This window comes from Phascolarctos cinereus, unplaced genomic scaffold (genome assembly GCF_003287225.1).
Source record: "Phascolarctos cinereus isolate Bilbo 61053 unplaced genomic scaffold, phaCin_HiC Scaffold_9;HRSCAF=440, whole genome shotgun sequence".
NCBI classification, from domain to species: domain Eukaryota; kingdom Metazoa; phylum Chordata; class Mammalia; order Diprotodontia; family Phascolarctidae; genus Phascolarctos; species Phascolarctos cinereus.
The window spans coordinates 131,325,131-131,342,019 of NW_027556402.1; the positions used below are offsets into that span (position 1 = coordinate 131,325,131).

Below are 16,889 nucleotides of genomic sequence, written 5' to 3' on the forward strand. Positions count from 1 at the left end.
ATGTGACTGTAAAGTCTCAGGTTCCCCACCCCTGCCCTAAAACTATCACCTTATTTCACAGAAATAATTTTTGTTTTGTTGTATCTTCTTTTTCCCCTCCCTCCTTCCTTTCTTTTGTTCTTTTCTTATCTTAAGGATAGGACTGTGACATTTCATGTTTGTATCTCTAGGAGCTAATATAGCATCTTTCTCTTTCACGTTAGATATCAATGAAACCCTTGGTTCAAATGGCCATTTGCATAGGTCTCTCCTCAAGTGTGGAGATTGGTTATTCAATGTCCCATGTTTGAATAAGGAAGGGAGTTCACAAGAGCTAGAAAGAAGACATCTATTCCTTCCTGTCTTCAGGCTTCCAGTTTTGAGAGGGAAGACCCACCTTTCCTAGTTCTTTTCAAGTTCTTGAAGGGAGAAAAAGACTCTGGGAAGAAGCTGACTTGTAGAGGAACTGGTGGTCCCTATCATGATCCTGTTGCCAGCTTGTTACACTAGAGACTTTGGGGAATTTCCTCTTGGGTGACATCTGAGACACTTTCTCAGTTGAACTGGAATGATGTCACTCTCAAAGCAAGAGCTTATTCACTCTGTATTATCTGATATATAGTCTCATATGGATATATTCTCTTCTGATTTCTGTTTGCTATTTGCTTGGATAAATGGGTTTGGTTACTATTCACTACATGTGTTCATTGTGGAAATGGAATCTGGCGGGAAGGTGGGCACGCCTTGCATATGTATTCAAGCATGAGGTCCTCCTTTCCTGTTAAGGGATAATAATGAGAAATACAACTTGAATCTAAAAAATTATCTCCCCTAGACTATCAATAGCTAAAGAAGCAGATGGATATAACTCTAGACTTGTATCTCTTCTCTTTGAGGAGATCAGAGTGTTCACTTTCTGGCCCAAACCTCCTGCTTCCCCTCCCAACAGGAATCAGTCTCACTTGAAATCAGAGTAGGAAAAGGAGACTTTAGAGCAGGGGTGGGGAACCTGCAGCCTTGAGGTCACATGTGGCCTTCTAGGTCCTTGAGTGCCACCTTTTGACTGAGTCTAAGTTTTACAGAACAAATCCTTTTATTAGGGGGTTTTGTTCTGTGAAGTTTGGATTCAGTTGAAGGGCCACACTTGAGGACCTAGAGGGCCACACATGGCCTCAAGGCCACAGCTTTCTCACCCCTACTCTAGAGAGAAATATTCTTGCTTCCTTATGAGACATATCTAGACAGTCCCATAAAGACACATATAACCTACATGGACAAAGCAATAAACAGCACTCACCCCCGCCCCCTTACACGAGTATGGATAAGGTGGTTGAACTAGATAGTGGGTACTTTGGGCATGAGAACCAGGAAACAGCAAAGCTTGATAGCAGTATGCTGAAGGTAATAAGGCACAGCACAAAGCCTTTGAACAAAGAAGTGCAGGAAAAATGCTTCTGTGGCATTGAACAATGAATGTTGCGGGGCGGGGGGGGGGTTACACTGGAAAGATGGAGATGCTTCCCCAAAGAAGAAAGGGATGCAGGAAGAGTTTCCCATATATTCTTGCTTACATGATAGTATAAAGTTGGATGGTTACTGGGCTAGGGTAATTTGGGTAAGTAAGTAACCACAATGAAGTGGCCCAAATAAATTAATTTCTAGCCTTTTCTTTCCTCAAAAGCTACTCTAGGGGGGAAAATGACTAAAATCAGTTTTCTCTTTTAGTCGTCCAAAAAAACCAAAAAAAGATTCCTAAGTAGGGACATTTTTATCTAGAGTCAGAAGACCTAAATTAAAATATAGGCTCTGCCATTTACGATCTGTGTGACCTTGGTTATCTGCTTCTCTGGGCCTCAGTTTCCTAATCTGAAAGTGAGAGAGTTGGACAAGATAGCTCCAAAGGTGCCTTCTAGTGCTATATCTATGATTCTGGACATTATTGTTTGAAGCTAGGGATTTGAACTTAATATTCCTTTCCACTGTCTGTTTCTCTAAAGATTTCTTTTTCTTACAGAAAGGATCCACTATTACCAAGGTAGCTTTCATGTCGCTGGTGTCTCAGACAGTTATGACTGTGGGAAGAGAGCTTCACAGGAAAGCAAAGCTCTGTTTGAAAAAACAGAGAATCTGGTAAGTCAGAGCCAGCCTATTCTTACTTCATTCTAGCATTCCTGGAAATGTAAGCATACTAAGACAATTTGCTTATTGACTTTTTTTTTCTTTTCACAGATATATGATACATTTTATAATTCTAGCATATCCAGAGAGTATATTAACTCACAAGTCATCAGTCTATCGTAAGTCATTTCTTTCAATAACTAGTAGCATAGATTCTTCTTTGATTTGGAAGAGACCATTTCCAGTAAGTGGTCATGTAGCCTGAAGTGGTGGGGAACTCACTGCCCACCAAATTAAGACAAAATGAGAAGCTAACACTTGACAAATGTTTACAAGACCTTATACTTCACGATCCTTTGGGATAAAAAAATCAAACAATACTCTTCAGAGATATAGTGTCACTAGGCCATTTTCCCCTTTTTGTGCAGGAGAGCACTAGCTAAGTAAATGTATATAAACAAACGGAACCATTAATGTCCTCTCTTGAAAGGAATTTTTACTACTATGAAATTTTACTACTGTGTACCTTCAGCAACTCCCTAGTCTTGTCTACTAAGTAATGGATTGGTTGCAATCTGTGATGGCAGAGGGAGTTTCCAAGCAGGGATTTCTTTAGACTGAAGAAGTCATAAATCCTTCTACTGTTCAAGCACACAGGAAGCTAAAATCCAGCCCTGGTCCTTATTGACTCTTAGTCAATTTCCCCAGGGTATCAGAAGAGAACAATTTTCCTCTCAGAATCGTTCTAGGAAACTTTACCTTTGGTTCCAGGATTCTTTCCTCTTGCATTTTTTTTTTTTGGTTAGGCAATGGGGTTAAGTGCCTTGCCCAGGGTCACACAGCTAGTAAGTGTCAAGTATCTGAGGCCAGATTTGAACTCAGGTCTTCTTGACTCCAAGGTCAGAGCTGTAGCCATTGCACCACCTAGCTGCCCCTGCATTCTTTCCTAATACTTCCTTCATCTCTAAACTTCCCAACACAAAGCTTGAGGAACCCCTCAAGTTTCATGACCCTTAACCCAGCATAATTCCTTAAGTGATTCCTCAGCTGACTAGATAACTAACATCACTTGCTCTATCAAGTGATAAACAAGATAACATTATAATAAATTAGAATAGTTTCCATTATATAAAAATTGGGATCATTCAACACTATCCTGGGTCAGTCCCCAAAGTCACAATAACACCTCTATCCTTTAGATTTAGAATAACAGAATCACAGCATTTTAGGGTCAAAAGGGATCTCAACCACCATTTTAGTCCAACCTATATCCAAAAAGCAATCCCAACTTAACACACCTGAAAAATTATTAACCAGTCTCTTTTTGAAGATTTCTAATGATGGGAAACTCCTTACCTTCCAAGGCAATCCATTTTTCTTTTAGACAACTCTGATAGATCTCCTGTATTGGTGGGGACAATATCTGAAGATCCACTAGGAACTTTAAGTGGATTTTTGAATAGGGGATCCCTGGAACTCTGGAAAATGAGGGCTAGGAACTGTTTTCTCCCCACAAGATTTTGTTTTCTTAAACACAGAATTGATCCACTATAGTTGTGGGACAGAATAGATTGTTCAGGTTTAAACTAGTCCAAATATGCCAAGTGGCTAATATTTTGGCCTAGGATTCTCAATTCTGGGGATGTATTGAATCATAGCAAAGCCCTCATTTACTATGAGTGAGAAACTTGGTATTATATTTAACTGTGTTAATCACTAAATCTTCCCCTTCCTCCCCAATTCTTCTTGTGGAAAATGTCTAAAACAATAATGCCATGCCTTAGTAAGTAGATCCTTAATAAGGAGAATACAGAGGCAATATGACCTGGCCTCAGAGGAAGGAAGGATTGATTCAACTGCTATCTCTGAAATGGACTGGCTGTGTACCCTTGGCTAAGTCATCTAACCTCTCAGTACAACTAACACTCTAAGCTTGAGATCAGGTGACATTCTGTGCTGGTAAATGAAGTTCCTTCACCAGAAGTTCTCCATATTAATGAAATCACAGGTTTGGATAAAAACTTTTAAAAAGAGCCTATTAAACAGATGACTCTTTTTCTGATGATTCAGGTTCTTTGCAATGACTCAGAATTATCACTGTTAACGAATTCTTTTATTCAGTGCCATAAATGAAGGAGTAGATTAGGCAGGATTGCTACAGACGTCTTTGGCATGCCTTTGATGTTATTGCTGTTCAGTCATTTTTCCAGTTGTATCTGCCCTTCATGACCCCATTTGGGATTTTCTTGGCAAAGATACTGGAGTGGTTTATCACGTCCTTCTCCAGCTCATTTTACAGATGAGAAAACTGAGGCAAACAGGGTTAAGTGACTTGCCCAGGGTCATACAACTAGTAAGTATCTGAGTCCAGATTTGAACTCATGAAGATGATTCTTTCTGACTCCAGGCCCAGCACACTATCCATTGCAGTACCTAGTGGCCCTGTCTTTGATGTAGTTACTTTGAATACAACCCAACAATCAGCTTTTATTAATAGCCAATTGAATCTTTCTGTGACATGCTAAAAATCAGGAGAAAAAACATTGTTGAGGCTGCTAGTTAAATAGATTCAGCTTAATTGAGGTTTTAAAGCTAATCCTAGCATCACTGCTCATTGATTGTTGCAGTCTGGCCCATTGCCTGACCCACTGATGTCAGTTCACATGTTTGTAATAATTACATTTGATTCTAGTTCTGGATCACATTTCCTTTCATATACCACATTCCTCAAGTCCTTAGAAACTTGACAAAGCCAACTGTACCTCGGGCATGGATAGAGTAAATTTTTTTTTGGTCAATAAAAGATTTCATGATTAAAATAGGAAGATTGTATAAATCCATAAAAGAGCTAAGAGATTGTGAGCTATCAGAGCGAAGAATATGGTACTATTACCAACATAGTGAACTATTCTTATTGTTTCTAGTGCTGAGACCAATGGTGTGATGGCTAAAATTTGGCTGGCATTTAAGTTTGTTCTTGCAAAGAGGGATGACATGAGGAGAAAAATTGAAAGTATCTTACATCAAATGCTAAAGGACAACAAAACATCCTTGACCACAGACCCCTCTTCTCTTAAGATTATCGGTATTTTCATTTATTTAATATTGATAATAACAACAGTGATAGTAACAGTAATACTAACTACTAAATGTAGTACATTTAGAATTGCAAAACACTTTGTGTGATATCTAATTTATCATTATTTCCTAATGCTTAATTTTATGGGTCATTGGAAGCAATGATAATTTAAGGAATTTATTTAGAAAAAATGAACTTCAGTGAGTAAGTTATATAAGTACACTTTGTGAATGGGGAAAGAAAAGGTATGTAAATGTGAAAGTAGGTGAAGGCTATTTGTAGGAAGATGGATAGTTTTTTAACATTCCACTTGTAGCATCTTCCTTCTCCCTTCAGTTTTGCTCGTAGGAAGCAGATTCTGGGCTTGAGGAGAATGGGGTTTTTTTGGGGGGGAGGAGAGGGAAAAAAGGAATACTTTTATTTCAATGGTAGAGAAGGTTGCCATTTCTTATAAATAAAAGCACTGGAAGAGGTCCCTAAAGAGTAAATTAGAGTATTTTACATGTAGTAAACATTTATACTTTGTAAGACATTTACCAATCAAAAGATTATTATTGAATTCCTATTGGATAACAAGTTGTAGGAGGGTAGCATACTATGATTAAATACCATTTGTTCACATCCCTGGATGTCAACTTGGATTTCTTGGCTGCCTGACAAAGCTGAAGGCAGAATGACTGAGAGCTATGACCTACTCTGACATTGAAATGGCAGACAACAACTGGTTCTCCAATAAAGACTTTATAATACTACATAAAATAATACCTTATATTATATTTATAGTATGTATACTATAAATATATTATAACATAATACTACACACTTTATAATATTACATCTAAAGGGAACAGTAATACTCCTCTGGAGGAAACAGCTAGTCAAATGGGAATGGACAGCTTTTCTCCCCTCAGTGGTCAAAGAGGTTGAGTAGGGTAGTATTCCTTCCTACTCCATCCTTCCTCTCCCATGGAAAGAAAGAACTAAGCTCAGTAATTCCATAACAGGAAATCACAACAAATCATTCTTCTTATCCAAAAACATAGTCATCTAGTTCCATGGATTAAATTATGGCTTTATTTAATATATTTTTAATACTTTTCACTTAACAGGCATTCATTTTAGTACCCTTTCACCTTTCCTTTATTGAAAAAATGAAATCAAACAAAACCTTTATAATAAATGAAATGTTTCCTAACATTTAGTAGGTTCTCAATTATCCATGATAATAGGGATTAGGAAAGAAAATCTATAGGTAATCCTGATCTCACATTTCAGTCATACTCATAATATTATAACAACAGAGTTGGGAGGGATCTCAGAGGTCTTTTGTGTTAATTACAGGCTCCTTTGATTTTGAACATTTCACCAAATCAACTCACATATAGTAAAACTGATTAGTTTGATTTTTATATCCTGTCCTGTTTTGATGGCAGCATAGCGGAGTGACTAATCAATGGGTGTTTCATTTATTCATCTTTATATAACAAGATAGAGTATTGTTATTAAATCAAGTAGAAGTAAGAGACCCCAGCTAATATACTCAATTGAATGATAAGACTTAATATTGTCTTCATGTAATCAGGTTCCAAAAATATGTTAAAATCCTTATCAGAGCCATAATCAGGAATTCTGGCATCTGGGGGAAGTCCAATTGAGCAAAGGGTTGAAGGAGGTGGTTGGGTGAAGAGTGGAGAGTCCAGGCAGTCCTAGAACAGAAAGTCTGACCATGGGTACTATCATGCTGAGAGACAGAATAATCTATACTTCTTGCTTTCCTCAGTTTTGGTGTGGCCTAATCAAGTCCTAGCCCAAATTTTCCCCAATTCCCTAAAAAGGGCAGGCCAGCAGAAGAGTTGCAAGTCTGGAGACCCTGGTCTCCAGCCCATTATGGGGGGAAAATATACCCTCCCATGGGAGGTCAATGCCAAAGAAAAAACCCTATCTACCCAACTCGAGCTATGCCTCTGTTTCTTGAACAAACTTGAGCTTCTTGGTGAAATATCACATTCTTGCTAACTTTATGCTTTACTTTTTTTCTTATTCCAGAAATCAGCAAAGGTGATGCTGAGAAGCTTGTTATCAACTGTAAGTTTAGAAACATTACAATAAAAATATATCATGTGTAGAAATATACACATAGATATATTCAACACATCTCCCACCATCACTCTAAATGTTAAAATGCATCATATGTTGAAATATGTAGTAATGTTTTCCAAAGTAGATGCACCAAGTACATTTGTATAAAGGATGAAAGGGGGTCTTGTTTCATTAAAACACTCCATTAAGAGACAAACCCATTGATTTGAGTGGGAAGAGACTGATAATAGAGTTGGGGAGTTGAGAAGAATGAAAAACGTTTGAAACTGTGGGCTCTGTGTCAGGGAATCACCAAGTAGTGAAATGTGTAACACCAACAAGAGCCTCAGTATGGCTAAATGGCAACTGTTTCTAGTGGAACCAGTCAATGAAGCTTTATAATTTTTTTCTAACAATGCCCAGTAGCCTAGAGTGGGGGTGGGGTGGATGAAGTAGATGGTCATAGATGATAATTATGAAATTAGAATCAACTCCCAGAAATAACTTTGGAAAGTCAGGCTGTGAAGGCAAAATTTTTGACCAAGCTATCTGTCACTGGAGTTAAAAGAACTAGGATTTTATGTCTAGGTACCATTAGCTTGGATTTTAATACATAATGCTTTTAGAAGACTCATGTCTTTTCATAGCTCATTCACATACACGGTTGATTCTGAGGTAAAAATCCCAGGGGGAAAATTAGTTAAAAATCCTAGTGTTTTATATTCTTAGCATTTCTGTTACAAAATATTTAACAGCACCCGCTATGTGAATAGAACCTTTCTTATCTCTAGAGAGGGTGCTGAATAAACCATTCAGTAAGTGTTTACTGATTAATGTTGTTCTAGGTTCCATGGGAGATGCATATTCTCTGACCTCAAGCAATTTATAACCTAGTTGAGGAGAGAAGACATGAAATAACAGTAAACTTCATGGGACAATATAAATTATTACATCTTGAATTATGAACACTCATTTTAGGGTAATTCTTTATCCCCTTGAGGTCACTGTTTTATTTTCTACATTGTTCAACCAGCTTTCATGTGGCATGGTTGCTTTCTTCTCATGTACTTGGTCACACTCCTGTGAATGTACTCCAGCTTTTCTGTGTCCTCTATAAAACATGGTACACATAACTGAATGTAATGTTCAAGATGCTGTTTGAGCAGAAGAGACAAATGTGGAGCTATCAATGTCTCCCTTGCAACACTATGCTTTTATTATTGAAGTCAAAGGTCACATTAGCATTTTGATTGCCACAACATACTGCTGACTCCATTCAAACTCTTCTCTATTTTTTTAATTTTACATCTATTGTTTTCCAGATATATCTTCATCTTGTAATTATATAGTTGATATTTTTAGCCCATGTGTAAGACTTCATTTTTATCATTGTTCAAGTTCATTTTCTTTTCACCGGTTCACCATTTCAGCGTATTTAGATAATTTTTTTATCCAAGTTCTGTCATTAACAATATTAGACCTCCATCATAGCTATGCATAATTGTAAATTTGACAAGTATGACATCTCTGCTTCTGTTTAAGTCTTTGGTAAAAAGATTGACTAGAAGAGGGCAACAAAAAAGTTATTTGAGGGAGTTTCCAGTAAAACAGGGTTTCTAGTTTAACTCTTTTTTTATGTCATGGTCCCCCCTTGCTGGTTTGGTGAAGTCAATGGGCTCTTTCTCATGATGTTTTAAATACACAATTTTTAAAAATAGTATTACATGAGAAGCCAATTATATTGAAATAGTTACCAAAATATTTAAAAAATAAGCTCGTGGACTCAAGGCTCAGAAGCTCTGCTATAGAAACCAGTCACTTAGTCAACATTTATTAATGGCCTACTATATTCCAGGCACTTCATTAAGACTTACTTATGAGGAAATTAGACACTCTTTGGATCTGGTCAATAGATTCAGAAGCCACTTAACTATACTATCATCTTGCACATATTTGTCCATCTTAACCACAAAGAATAGATCTAAATATATGTCATCATCATTCTTCTGATCTACTATACTAGTAGCCCCATCCTCCCTCCAAAAAAAAAAAAGGAATAAAGTGAGTCTGGTATGACTTAATGAATGCCTGTGGGCTCTTCACAATTACTTCTTTCCTTTCAAAGAGCTCAAATCACTGTCCTTTTGCATACTATCTTCCCCCATTGGAATCTAAGCTACTTGGAATCTAAGCTATATTTCTTTTGGCTTGTGTTTTTATCTCCTGTGCTTAGCACAGTGTCTGGTCCATAGTAAGTACTTACACCCTTGCTGCCTTGCCTTTCAATAATACAGTTCTAAAATTTTGCTGTGAATCAGTGCCAAGTGCAATGGACTATTGTTTGAAGAAGCCAATTCGTTCCCATTTGAAAATTGGGTTGGTCTATCTCTACACCCAAAGCACTTTTCTTTCTCACCAGAGTTCCTCAAACATCCCTGAGAGCAGTCCAGCAATCATATCAAGTTTATCAGAAAGCACCCTCAGTGTCCTGATTGTAGTTCATCCAAGTCAGGGGCTTCCTAAACTCACTGTCTTTCCCTTACTACCTCCTCACATATTATTGATTTTAATTCCTACTAGCCATTTTTGTTTTTATTCTTTCCTGTTTAAGGATCATATTTGGCAGGAAAAAAATGAAGCAAATTAGCAATTAGATACTCTTTCCTTTTCTCTATCATCTGTTTTCATTTAGTCATCCACTTTAAGTCAGGGTTCCATTTTTTTCCTTGATTTTCCTCTTGCCCCACATAACTTTAAAAGTTAATTTTATCCTCATTAATATTTATTATAAGACTCACTGGATATTGGACCTTAGCCTTCCTTATAATATTCTTTGGATGAGTCTTCAGCTACGTGCCCCTTACTTCCACCTCTCATACATGTTCTTGTAAGTCTGAAGTGGTTAGTGAGTTAGTTTGTCGTGCAGCCACACTGGTGTCTTTATCCAACTCTGTGGAAAGTAAAGTGCTTTATATATGCACATATATGTATAAAAGTATATATATGCATATATGTATCATATATATATGCTTATATATGTATATACATATATATGATACATATATGCACATATATGTATAAAAGTATATATATGCATATATGTATCATATATATATGCTTATATATATGTATATATATATGTATATATATATATATATATATATATACATATATGTACACACACATATTCTGTTATTATTATTCCTCATCAGAATGGATGGCAATTGCATACTAGGGTTATATAATGACCACAAACTTAATGTGAAATAGCAATGTGTCATAGGAGTTAAAAGAGTTAATGTAACAGAAACATAGTGTCCTTAGAAAGGGAATCCATAGTCCCATTGTACTCTCTCTTGGTCAGAAGTCTTCTAAAGTATTGTGTTCAAGTCTGGGTGCCACTTTTAAGGAAGGTCATTAAAAATAACTGGAGCACCTCAGTTTATATCACCAGAATTTCATTCTTGAGTGTCTTTCATATCTGATGATCCAAGTTTCTTTGTATAATCTCAAGCTATGGGAGTCTACTCTTTGAAATCTCTTCTCCTAAAATCTAGGCTATACTTCAAATTACGCCTGACTCTCCTCTCCTTGTGACTCTCAGATGACAGGCTATTACCTCCCAAGGTTTCCACTATATGTAGAGTGCCCAGCAATTCCTCTTGTGAGTGTGAGCAAACCTTAATGTGAATGGGTTTGCTGTGAGTTAATTCTAGTGAAGAAAAGGGGAAAAAAGGAGGTTAATGGTCACCAAAGGGGAAGATGAAGATTTTATTAAATAGGGAAAACAGAATAGAATAGGAGACTGGGATCCCTGAAGAAAAATGTCACTTACTGCAGTTTTGACATCCCTGTTTACATTTACATTTAGTGTTCTCTTCCAGTCAATGGAAACAGTGGCTTATTACCATAATCAGCACTCCTGTTCTTAATGCTCATAAACTGACAACTCTTTCTGACAGGCTGTGGGAGACGACTAAGACTGTTGTCAGATGACTTAATCACAAGAAATAACAGAATCATAGGAGGAAAGCCTTCTGAGGAAGGAGAATGGCCATGGCAAGCTGGTCTAAAACTGAATGGGAAGCACAGCTGTGGGGCATCTCTGATCAGCAATAAGTGGCTGGTGTCTGCAGCTCATTGTTTTGCAAAGTAAGTTCATCAGTTGAGGTGAAAAGCAAAGAGTGAAACAGTCTAGTGCAGATTAAAGAGCACTGCACTTTAAGTCATGAGACTCGGTTTCAAGTTCTGACTCATCACGTATTAGCTTTGTGAGCTAAGTTAAATCATTTACTATCTCTGAGCCCCAGTTTACCTAGCTATAAAATGGTGATATAAGGACTTGCCTAGGATCTTGCATGATGGTTAGAGCACCAGCTCTGCAGTCAGGAGAACCTGAGTTCAAATTTAGCCTCAGACACTTGCTAGCTATGTGACCCTGGGCAAGTCACTTAACCCTGTTTGTTTCAGTTCGTCATCTATAAAATGAGCTGGAGAAGGAAATGGTAAATTATTACAGTATCTTTGCCAAGAAAACCCAAAACGGGGTCACAAAGAGTTGGACACGACTGAAACAATTGAATGACAACACATGCAAAATGTAGATCTGAATGTTTACTTCAATCAGTCAATCAATCAACAAGAACTTACTACATGCTGTACACGTGGTTATACTCTGGGGATGCAGAGAAAAAAAATATACACAGCCCGTATTTTCTTTTTTTTTTAATTAGGCAATTGGGGTTAAATGACTTGCCCAGGGTCGCACAGCTAGTAAGTGTCAAGCGTTTGGTCTAAGGCTGGATTTAAACTCAGGTCCTCCTCACTTTAGGGCTGGTGTTCTATCCACTGCACCACCTAGCTGCCCCTACAGTTCATGTTTTCAAAGAGCTTACATTCTAATGGAGGTACAGCTAAGGATAAATACAGATTGGCCTTTGGAACTTAAAGCACATATTGGAAGATCTCCAGAGACAGATGAAATTTGAGGTTACTCCTTCAGGTGTTACCTTGGAGTCAAGAAGAGCTGAGCTCAAGTCACACCTCTGACATACACTGACTGTGTGAACCTGGACAAATTGCTTAACATCTCATTGGCCCATACAACATTTAAGGCTACCAGTTGCAGAGTGGCCAATAAACTACATTGGTAGAGAAAGTTACCTCATTGGAAGTTCCTTATAGCAATGAAATCTCAGGTCTAGTTAAAAAAAAAGTGAGGGAAATAATAGATTTAGAACTGGAAGATCATTCTAGTTCAACCCTCAGATTTTATAGATGAAGATACTGAGGACCAGAGAGATGAAGTGAATCATCCAAGTTTCACATGGCTACTCAGTGGCAAATAGAATTTGAACACAGGTCCCTTGACTCTCAATTGAGTGCTCTTATCACTGTATCTTTAGTTCAAAGGAGACTTTTGAATCTCTCAAGTTAGTAAAAAAAGAAAGACCCAATTCAAGCCCTATTAATTGGTCTTATCTGTGGTCAACCTAGCCAATATAGGTAGTTAATAGTCCCAATTCCTATATTGATACTATGTTGCTTGGTGTCACCTTTACAAGTGGCACTACTGTAGCATCTGCCACAGCCACTGCAATCCAGGGCCTGTTATGCTTACCAATGTCTAATTCCCTTTTGCTTTACAACGTTTCTATCTCTACACATTAGTGGTATACTTTTCTAGCTCAGTTGTCGCTGTTAAATGGGGTCACCACTTCCTCATTGCTGTTTATGTATACAGAATTCAGTTCTGAAAATATATCATAACTTATCTCACTGATCCACTTCCTTTGATGGCTGGTGACACATAGCTCACAGCAGCACATAAAATATGAAGTGTGAGAGTTCTCTTCTGTTCCAGTCTAGCTCAGTTCAGCTCAGCTCAGTTCTACGCTCAGCTCAGCAGATGAATAACATCTATAATCTCAGATATATCATAGTTCCTTTAGGAATGATAAGCTTTTAAAGCATCTTCTGAATTTCTCATAGACCTGAGGTAAAATTGGGAAGCCTTGTGCTCTTATGTATTCCACTGTTAAATTAAGACTACCATGTTCTCTAGATCAGTGGTGCCAAATTCAAATAGAAACAGGGTGGGAGCCACTAATACATAATCCAATTAGCCCTGAAGGCTGAATATTAGCTTTAAAATGTAGTATTATCTAAGTTTTACCGTATTTTTGTTTATATTTCCCAATTACATTTTAAACTGGTTTAGACCATTCTTGGTAGTGTTGCTGGCTGCAGAGGCCCCATGTTTGATATTTCTGCTCTGGAGTACCGACACCAAGTTCAGATCTACAGGTGAAATATGAAGAGGTGGGATTATAACAATTATCAAGCAAGAAATATTCTATGTGTTCCTATTATGTGTAAAATATTTTGCTTGGTGCTATAGGAAATACAGAGGAATATAATACAAAAACCACATTTTAGGAAGAACACTGATAAGCTATAGCAAGTCAGAAGAAGGAAATCAGGATGGCAGAGGGCTTCAAGATCATTCCATATGAAGACTGGCTGAAGGAACTGAGAAATTTTTAGCTTGGAGAAGACAGGACTTAGTAAAGCAAGTGATAGATGCCTTAAATTACTTTTCAAAGGATCATTACTTATAAGGGGGATCAGACTTGTTCTCCAAGAACGTAAGGTAAAACTAGTAGCAATGGGTCAAATTTTAAGAATGGTAGACTGGGTTCTATAGAGGAAAAAACCTCCTAACAATAAGGACTATCGTAGGATCTTAGGTTCAGAGATGGAAGAAATCTTTGAGATCTTCTGGTCCTACCTCATTTTATAATTGAGGAAATTGAGGACCAGAGGAGCTAAGTGAGTTGCATGAGGTCCTACAGGCAGCAAGTGGCATAGCCAGTATTTGAACAGAAAAATGAAATGGTCTTCCTCAGGAGGTAGCAAGTCGCCCATCACTGGTGGTCTTCAAACAAAGGGTAGATGATTTCCAGTGTTCAAGTACAAGGCAGCATGCTGGATGTACTTAAATCCTGCCTCAGACATTAGCTATGTGATCATAGGCAAACCATAACTTTTTGGAGCTAGTTTTTACTACTCTAAAGTGGGGGGAAATAATACTTGCCCTACATAACTCAAAGGGTTATTTTATAGAAAGTGTTAAATAAATGCAATTGGTTCTTATTATCTAGTCAACTTCAGGTATCTGGTCACTCTTTGAGGTTTCTTCTAACTGAGATTTTATTATTATATATATGAGACTGTCTCCCAAGAGATTAATATGATATTTAAAAATCTTATGTTAAAAGGAAAAAAGTAATAAGTTGGCAGCACTTCTATAAAATGAATGGCACAAACAATAAATATTCTAGGAGTTCAGAAGGAAGAAAGATCACTTCTATCTATGACAGCCAGAGATTTTTTTTTCACTGAAGAAGTGAGATTTGAACTAGGCTTTCAAGAACCAGTAAGATTTCAAAGGAGATGGGGAAAAATACAGTGGGAATGAAGGACATTCTAGGAAGACAAAATATATTTTGCAAAGGCAAATCACTTTGGAAAATTGGACTACAAGTAGGAAAGTGCAAAATAATGGGCATAATGAACACAACAGTTTGCCAGGAGTTTTGGTTGGAATTGAGTTTTTGTGTGGCATGTGGGAGATAGAGCTGGAAAGATAGACTGAGGTGAATCGGTGTGAAAAGTGGACATAATAGGTTACCTAAAAACATCTTAATATTATGAAGTAATAAATCCTTAGAGCACCACTTTGACATGGAGATGAGGATATCCAAATTACACTTTGCCCTTAGGAATAATGACGCCAAACAATGGACTGTCACTTTTGGAAATGTGATAAATCGTCCTTACATGACACGAAATATTAAAACCATCATTGTTCATGAAGATTATCGACCTGAACTGACCCATGATGACATTGCTTTGGTGCATCTTGCTGAAGGAGTCCCTTTCACAAACAACATTCGTGCCATTTGTCTTCCTGAAGCCACACAGAATTTTTCAGCAGGTGACATGGCTGTTGTTACAGGATGGGGAACACTTTCTATGAATGGTAAGTTCTTCACTGAAAACTACATAGCCTCAGGGAAGGTGCCCAAGTTGCCAAGAAGACTCTGTTGAGTGTCATATAAGGGGAGCCAAAAGCATTTCCTATCTCCCAGTAGATAGTGCTGGACAGTTCCAAGTGCTATTCAGTGAATCAGTACAGATAGATGGCTTTGTACTTAAGGAAGCTAACTACGAGCACAATCTAGAAATCTGAGCAGATGCTCTGTGGGAGTGGGAAGCAACTCTGGTGAAAGTACTAACTGCCTGTCTATGCTAAATTTCCTATCAGTCAATATTCCAATAGTAGCATTGGGAAATTGGCCCTTGTAACACTGTTAAGTTAGATAGCACTGGGAGAAAGAATCATCCAGTCAACAAACTTTTATTAAGTGCCTACCAATGTGCCAGGTGTTGTCTAAGTGCTAGGTATACAAAAAAGAGTAAAAATATAATTTCTGCTTTCAAGGAAAGCAGAAGGAAAGAGATAGCTAAAAGTTTTGTCCAGCACAGAAGCACAACTGAAGGGAAGGGGAATATGTTCAATGTTCCTAGTAAGTTTACCAAGAACATCATTTATTGTTTCTAGGACATGTGCCAGTGATACTTCAACAAGCCACTGTACAAATTATTGATACAGATACTTGCAATGCCCCAGGGGTATATTTTGGTTTGATTACAAATTCCATGCTATGTGCAGGATATATGAGTGGAAAAATTGATGCCTGTCAGGTAGGTCTGAAGTGTAAATACATGCAAACAAGACAATCTCTATCCTCAAGAAATGGTGGGACGGTGGAAGCAGAGAGAGGGAGAAAGGGTGCTCCACAGGTGAGCATGGCAACTCTCAAGGAGGAAGAAAAGTCTGAAGAGTGAATTGAGATATGAGCGTTGTTGTTTTGCTTGGATATCCAGGCAATTAGGCAATTCCATGGAAATGCTATATAAAAAGAAATTCCTTGGCATCCATTCATCCATCTATATATAAATTCTTATGATTTGTCATTGTTACAGATACAAAAAGGGGCAAAATCACAAAAAAAAGTCCCTACCCTCAAGGAGCTAACCTTCTAATGGGTAAAATTATGTGTAAATACATGGACACATATAAGAATCAGAGTAGAAGGAAAGTATAATAATAAACAGGTATGGCATGGTAATCTTTTTTTTCTTCCTCAGAATGACTCTGGTGGACCATTAGCCTCACTTAGTTCTAGAGGTATCTGGTACCTCATTGGACTAGTGAGCTGGGGAGAAGGATGTGGTAAAGTGAACAAGCCAGGTGTCTACACCAAACTGACTTTCTACCGTGACTGGATTGCTAAAAAAACTGGAATCTAAAGAAGAAATTTATGAAGTATAAAAGAGATTATAGCAAGTCATTGATCAAGAATTCATGTTTAATATGTATTCCTCTAGCATTCTGAATAATGACAAAAGTATTGTCTTGAAAGGATGTTTAGAAAACTGCTTATTCATATATTACATTTCTATATGAATACAGACAACTCCCATGAATTTACATGTTTCACTCCTCAATGAAACTGAAGCAAAGGAAAAAAGTGGCAAATACTAGTGAATATTTTTGTCTAAATTT

General features: G+C 37.5%; 1 protein-coding gene across 1 annotated transcript; it reads left to right on the plus strand.

Moving 5' to 3' along the window:
• The first annotated feature begins 1,296 nt into the window (after positions 1-1,296).
• On the plus strand, positions 1,297-16,633 carry LOC110217404 (transmembrane protease serine 11B-like). Its single transcript, XM_078148854.1, has 9 exons — positions 1,297-1,369; positions 1,994-2,109; positions 2,209-2,276; positions 5,022-5,182; positions 7,223-7,261; positions 11,218-11,407; positions 15,040-15,299; positions 15,882-16,024; positions 16,472-16,633. The coding sequence occupies exons 1-9, from the start codon at positions 1,297-1,299 to the stop codon at positions 16,631-16,633; spliced, it is 1,212 nt and encodes a 403-aa protein (XP_078004980.1).
• The last annotated feature ends 256 nt before the right edge of the window (positions 16,634-16,889 follow it).

Coding starts and splice junctions, on each gene's coding strand:
- LOC110217404 (XM_078148854.1), top strand. CDS start 1,297: ATGGATAAGGTGGTTGAACTAGATAGTGGGTACTTTGGGCATGAGAAC. Junction 1,370..1,993: donor AACAGCAAAGCTTGATAGCA/GTATGCTGAAGG, acceptor TTTTTCTTACAG/AAAGGATCCACTATTACCAA. Junction 2,110..2,208: donor TTGAAAAAACAGAGAATCTG/GTAAGTCAGAGC, acceptor TTCTTTTCACAG/ATATATGATACATTTTATAA.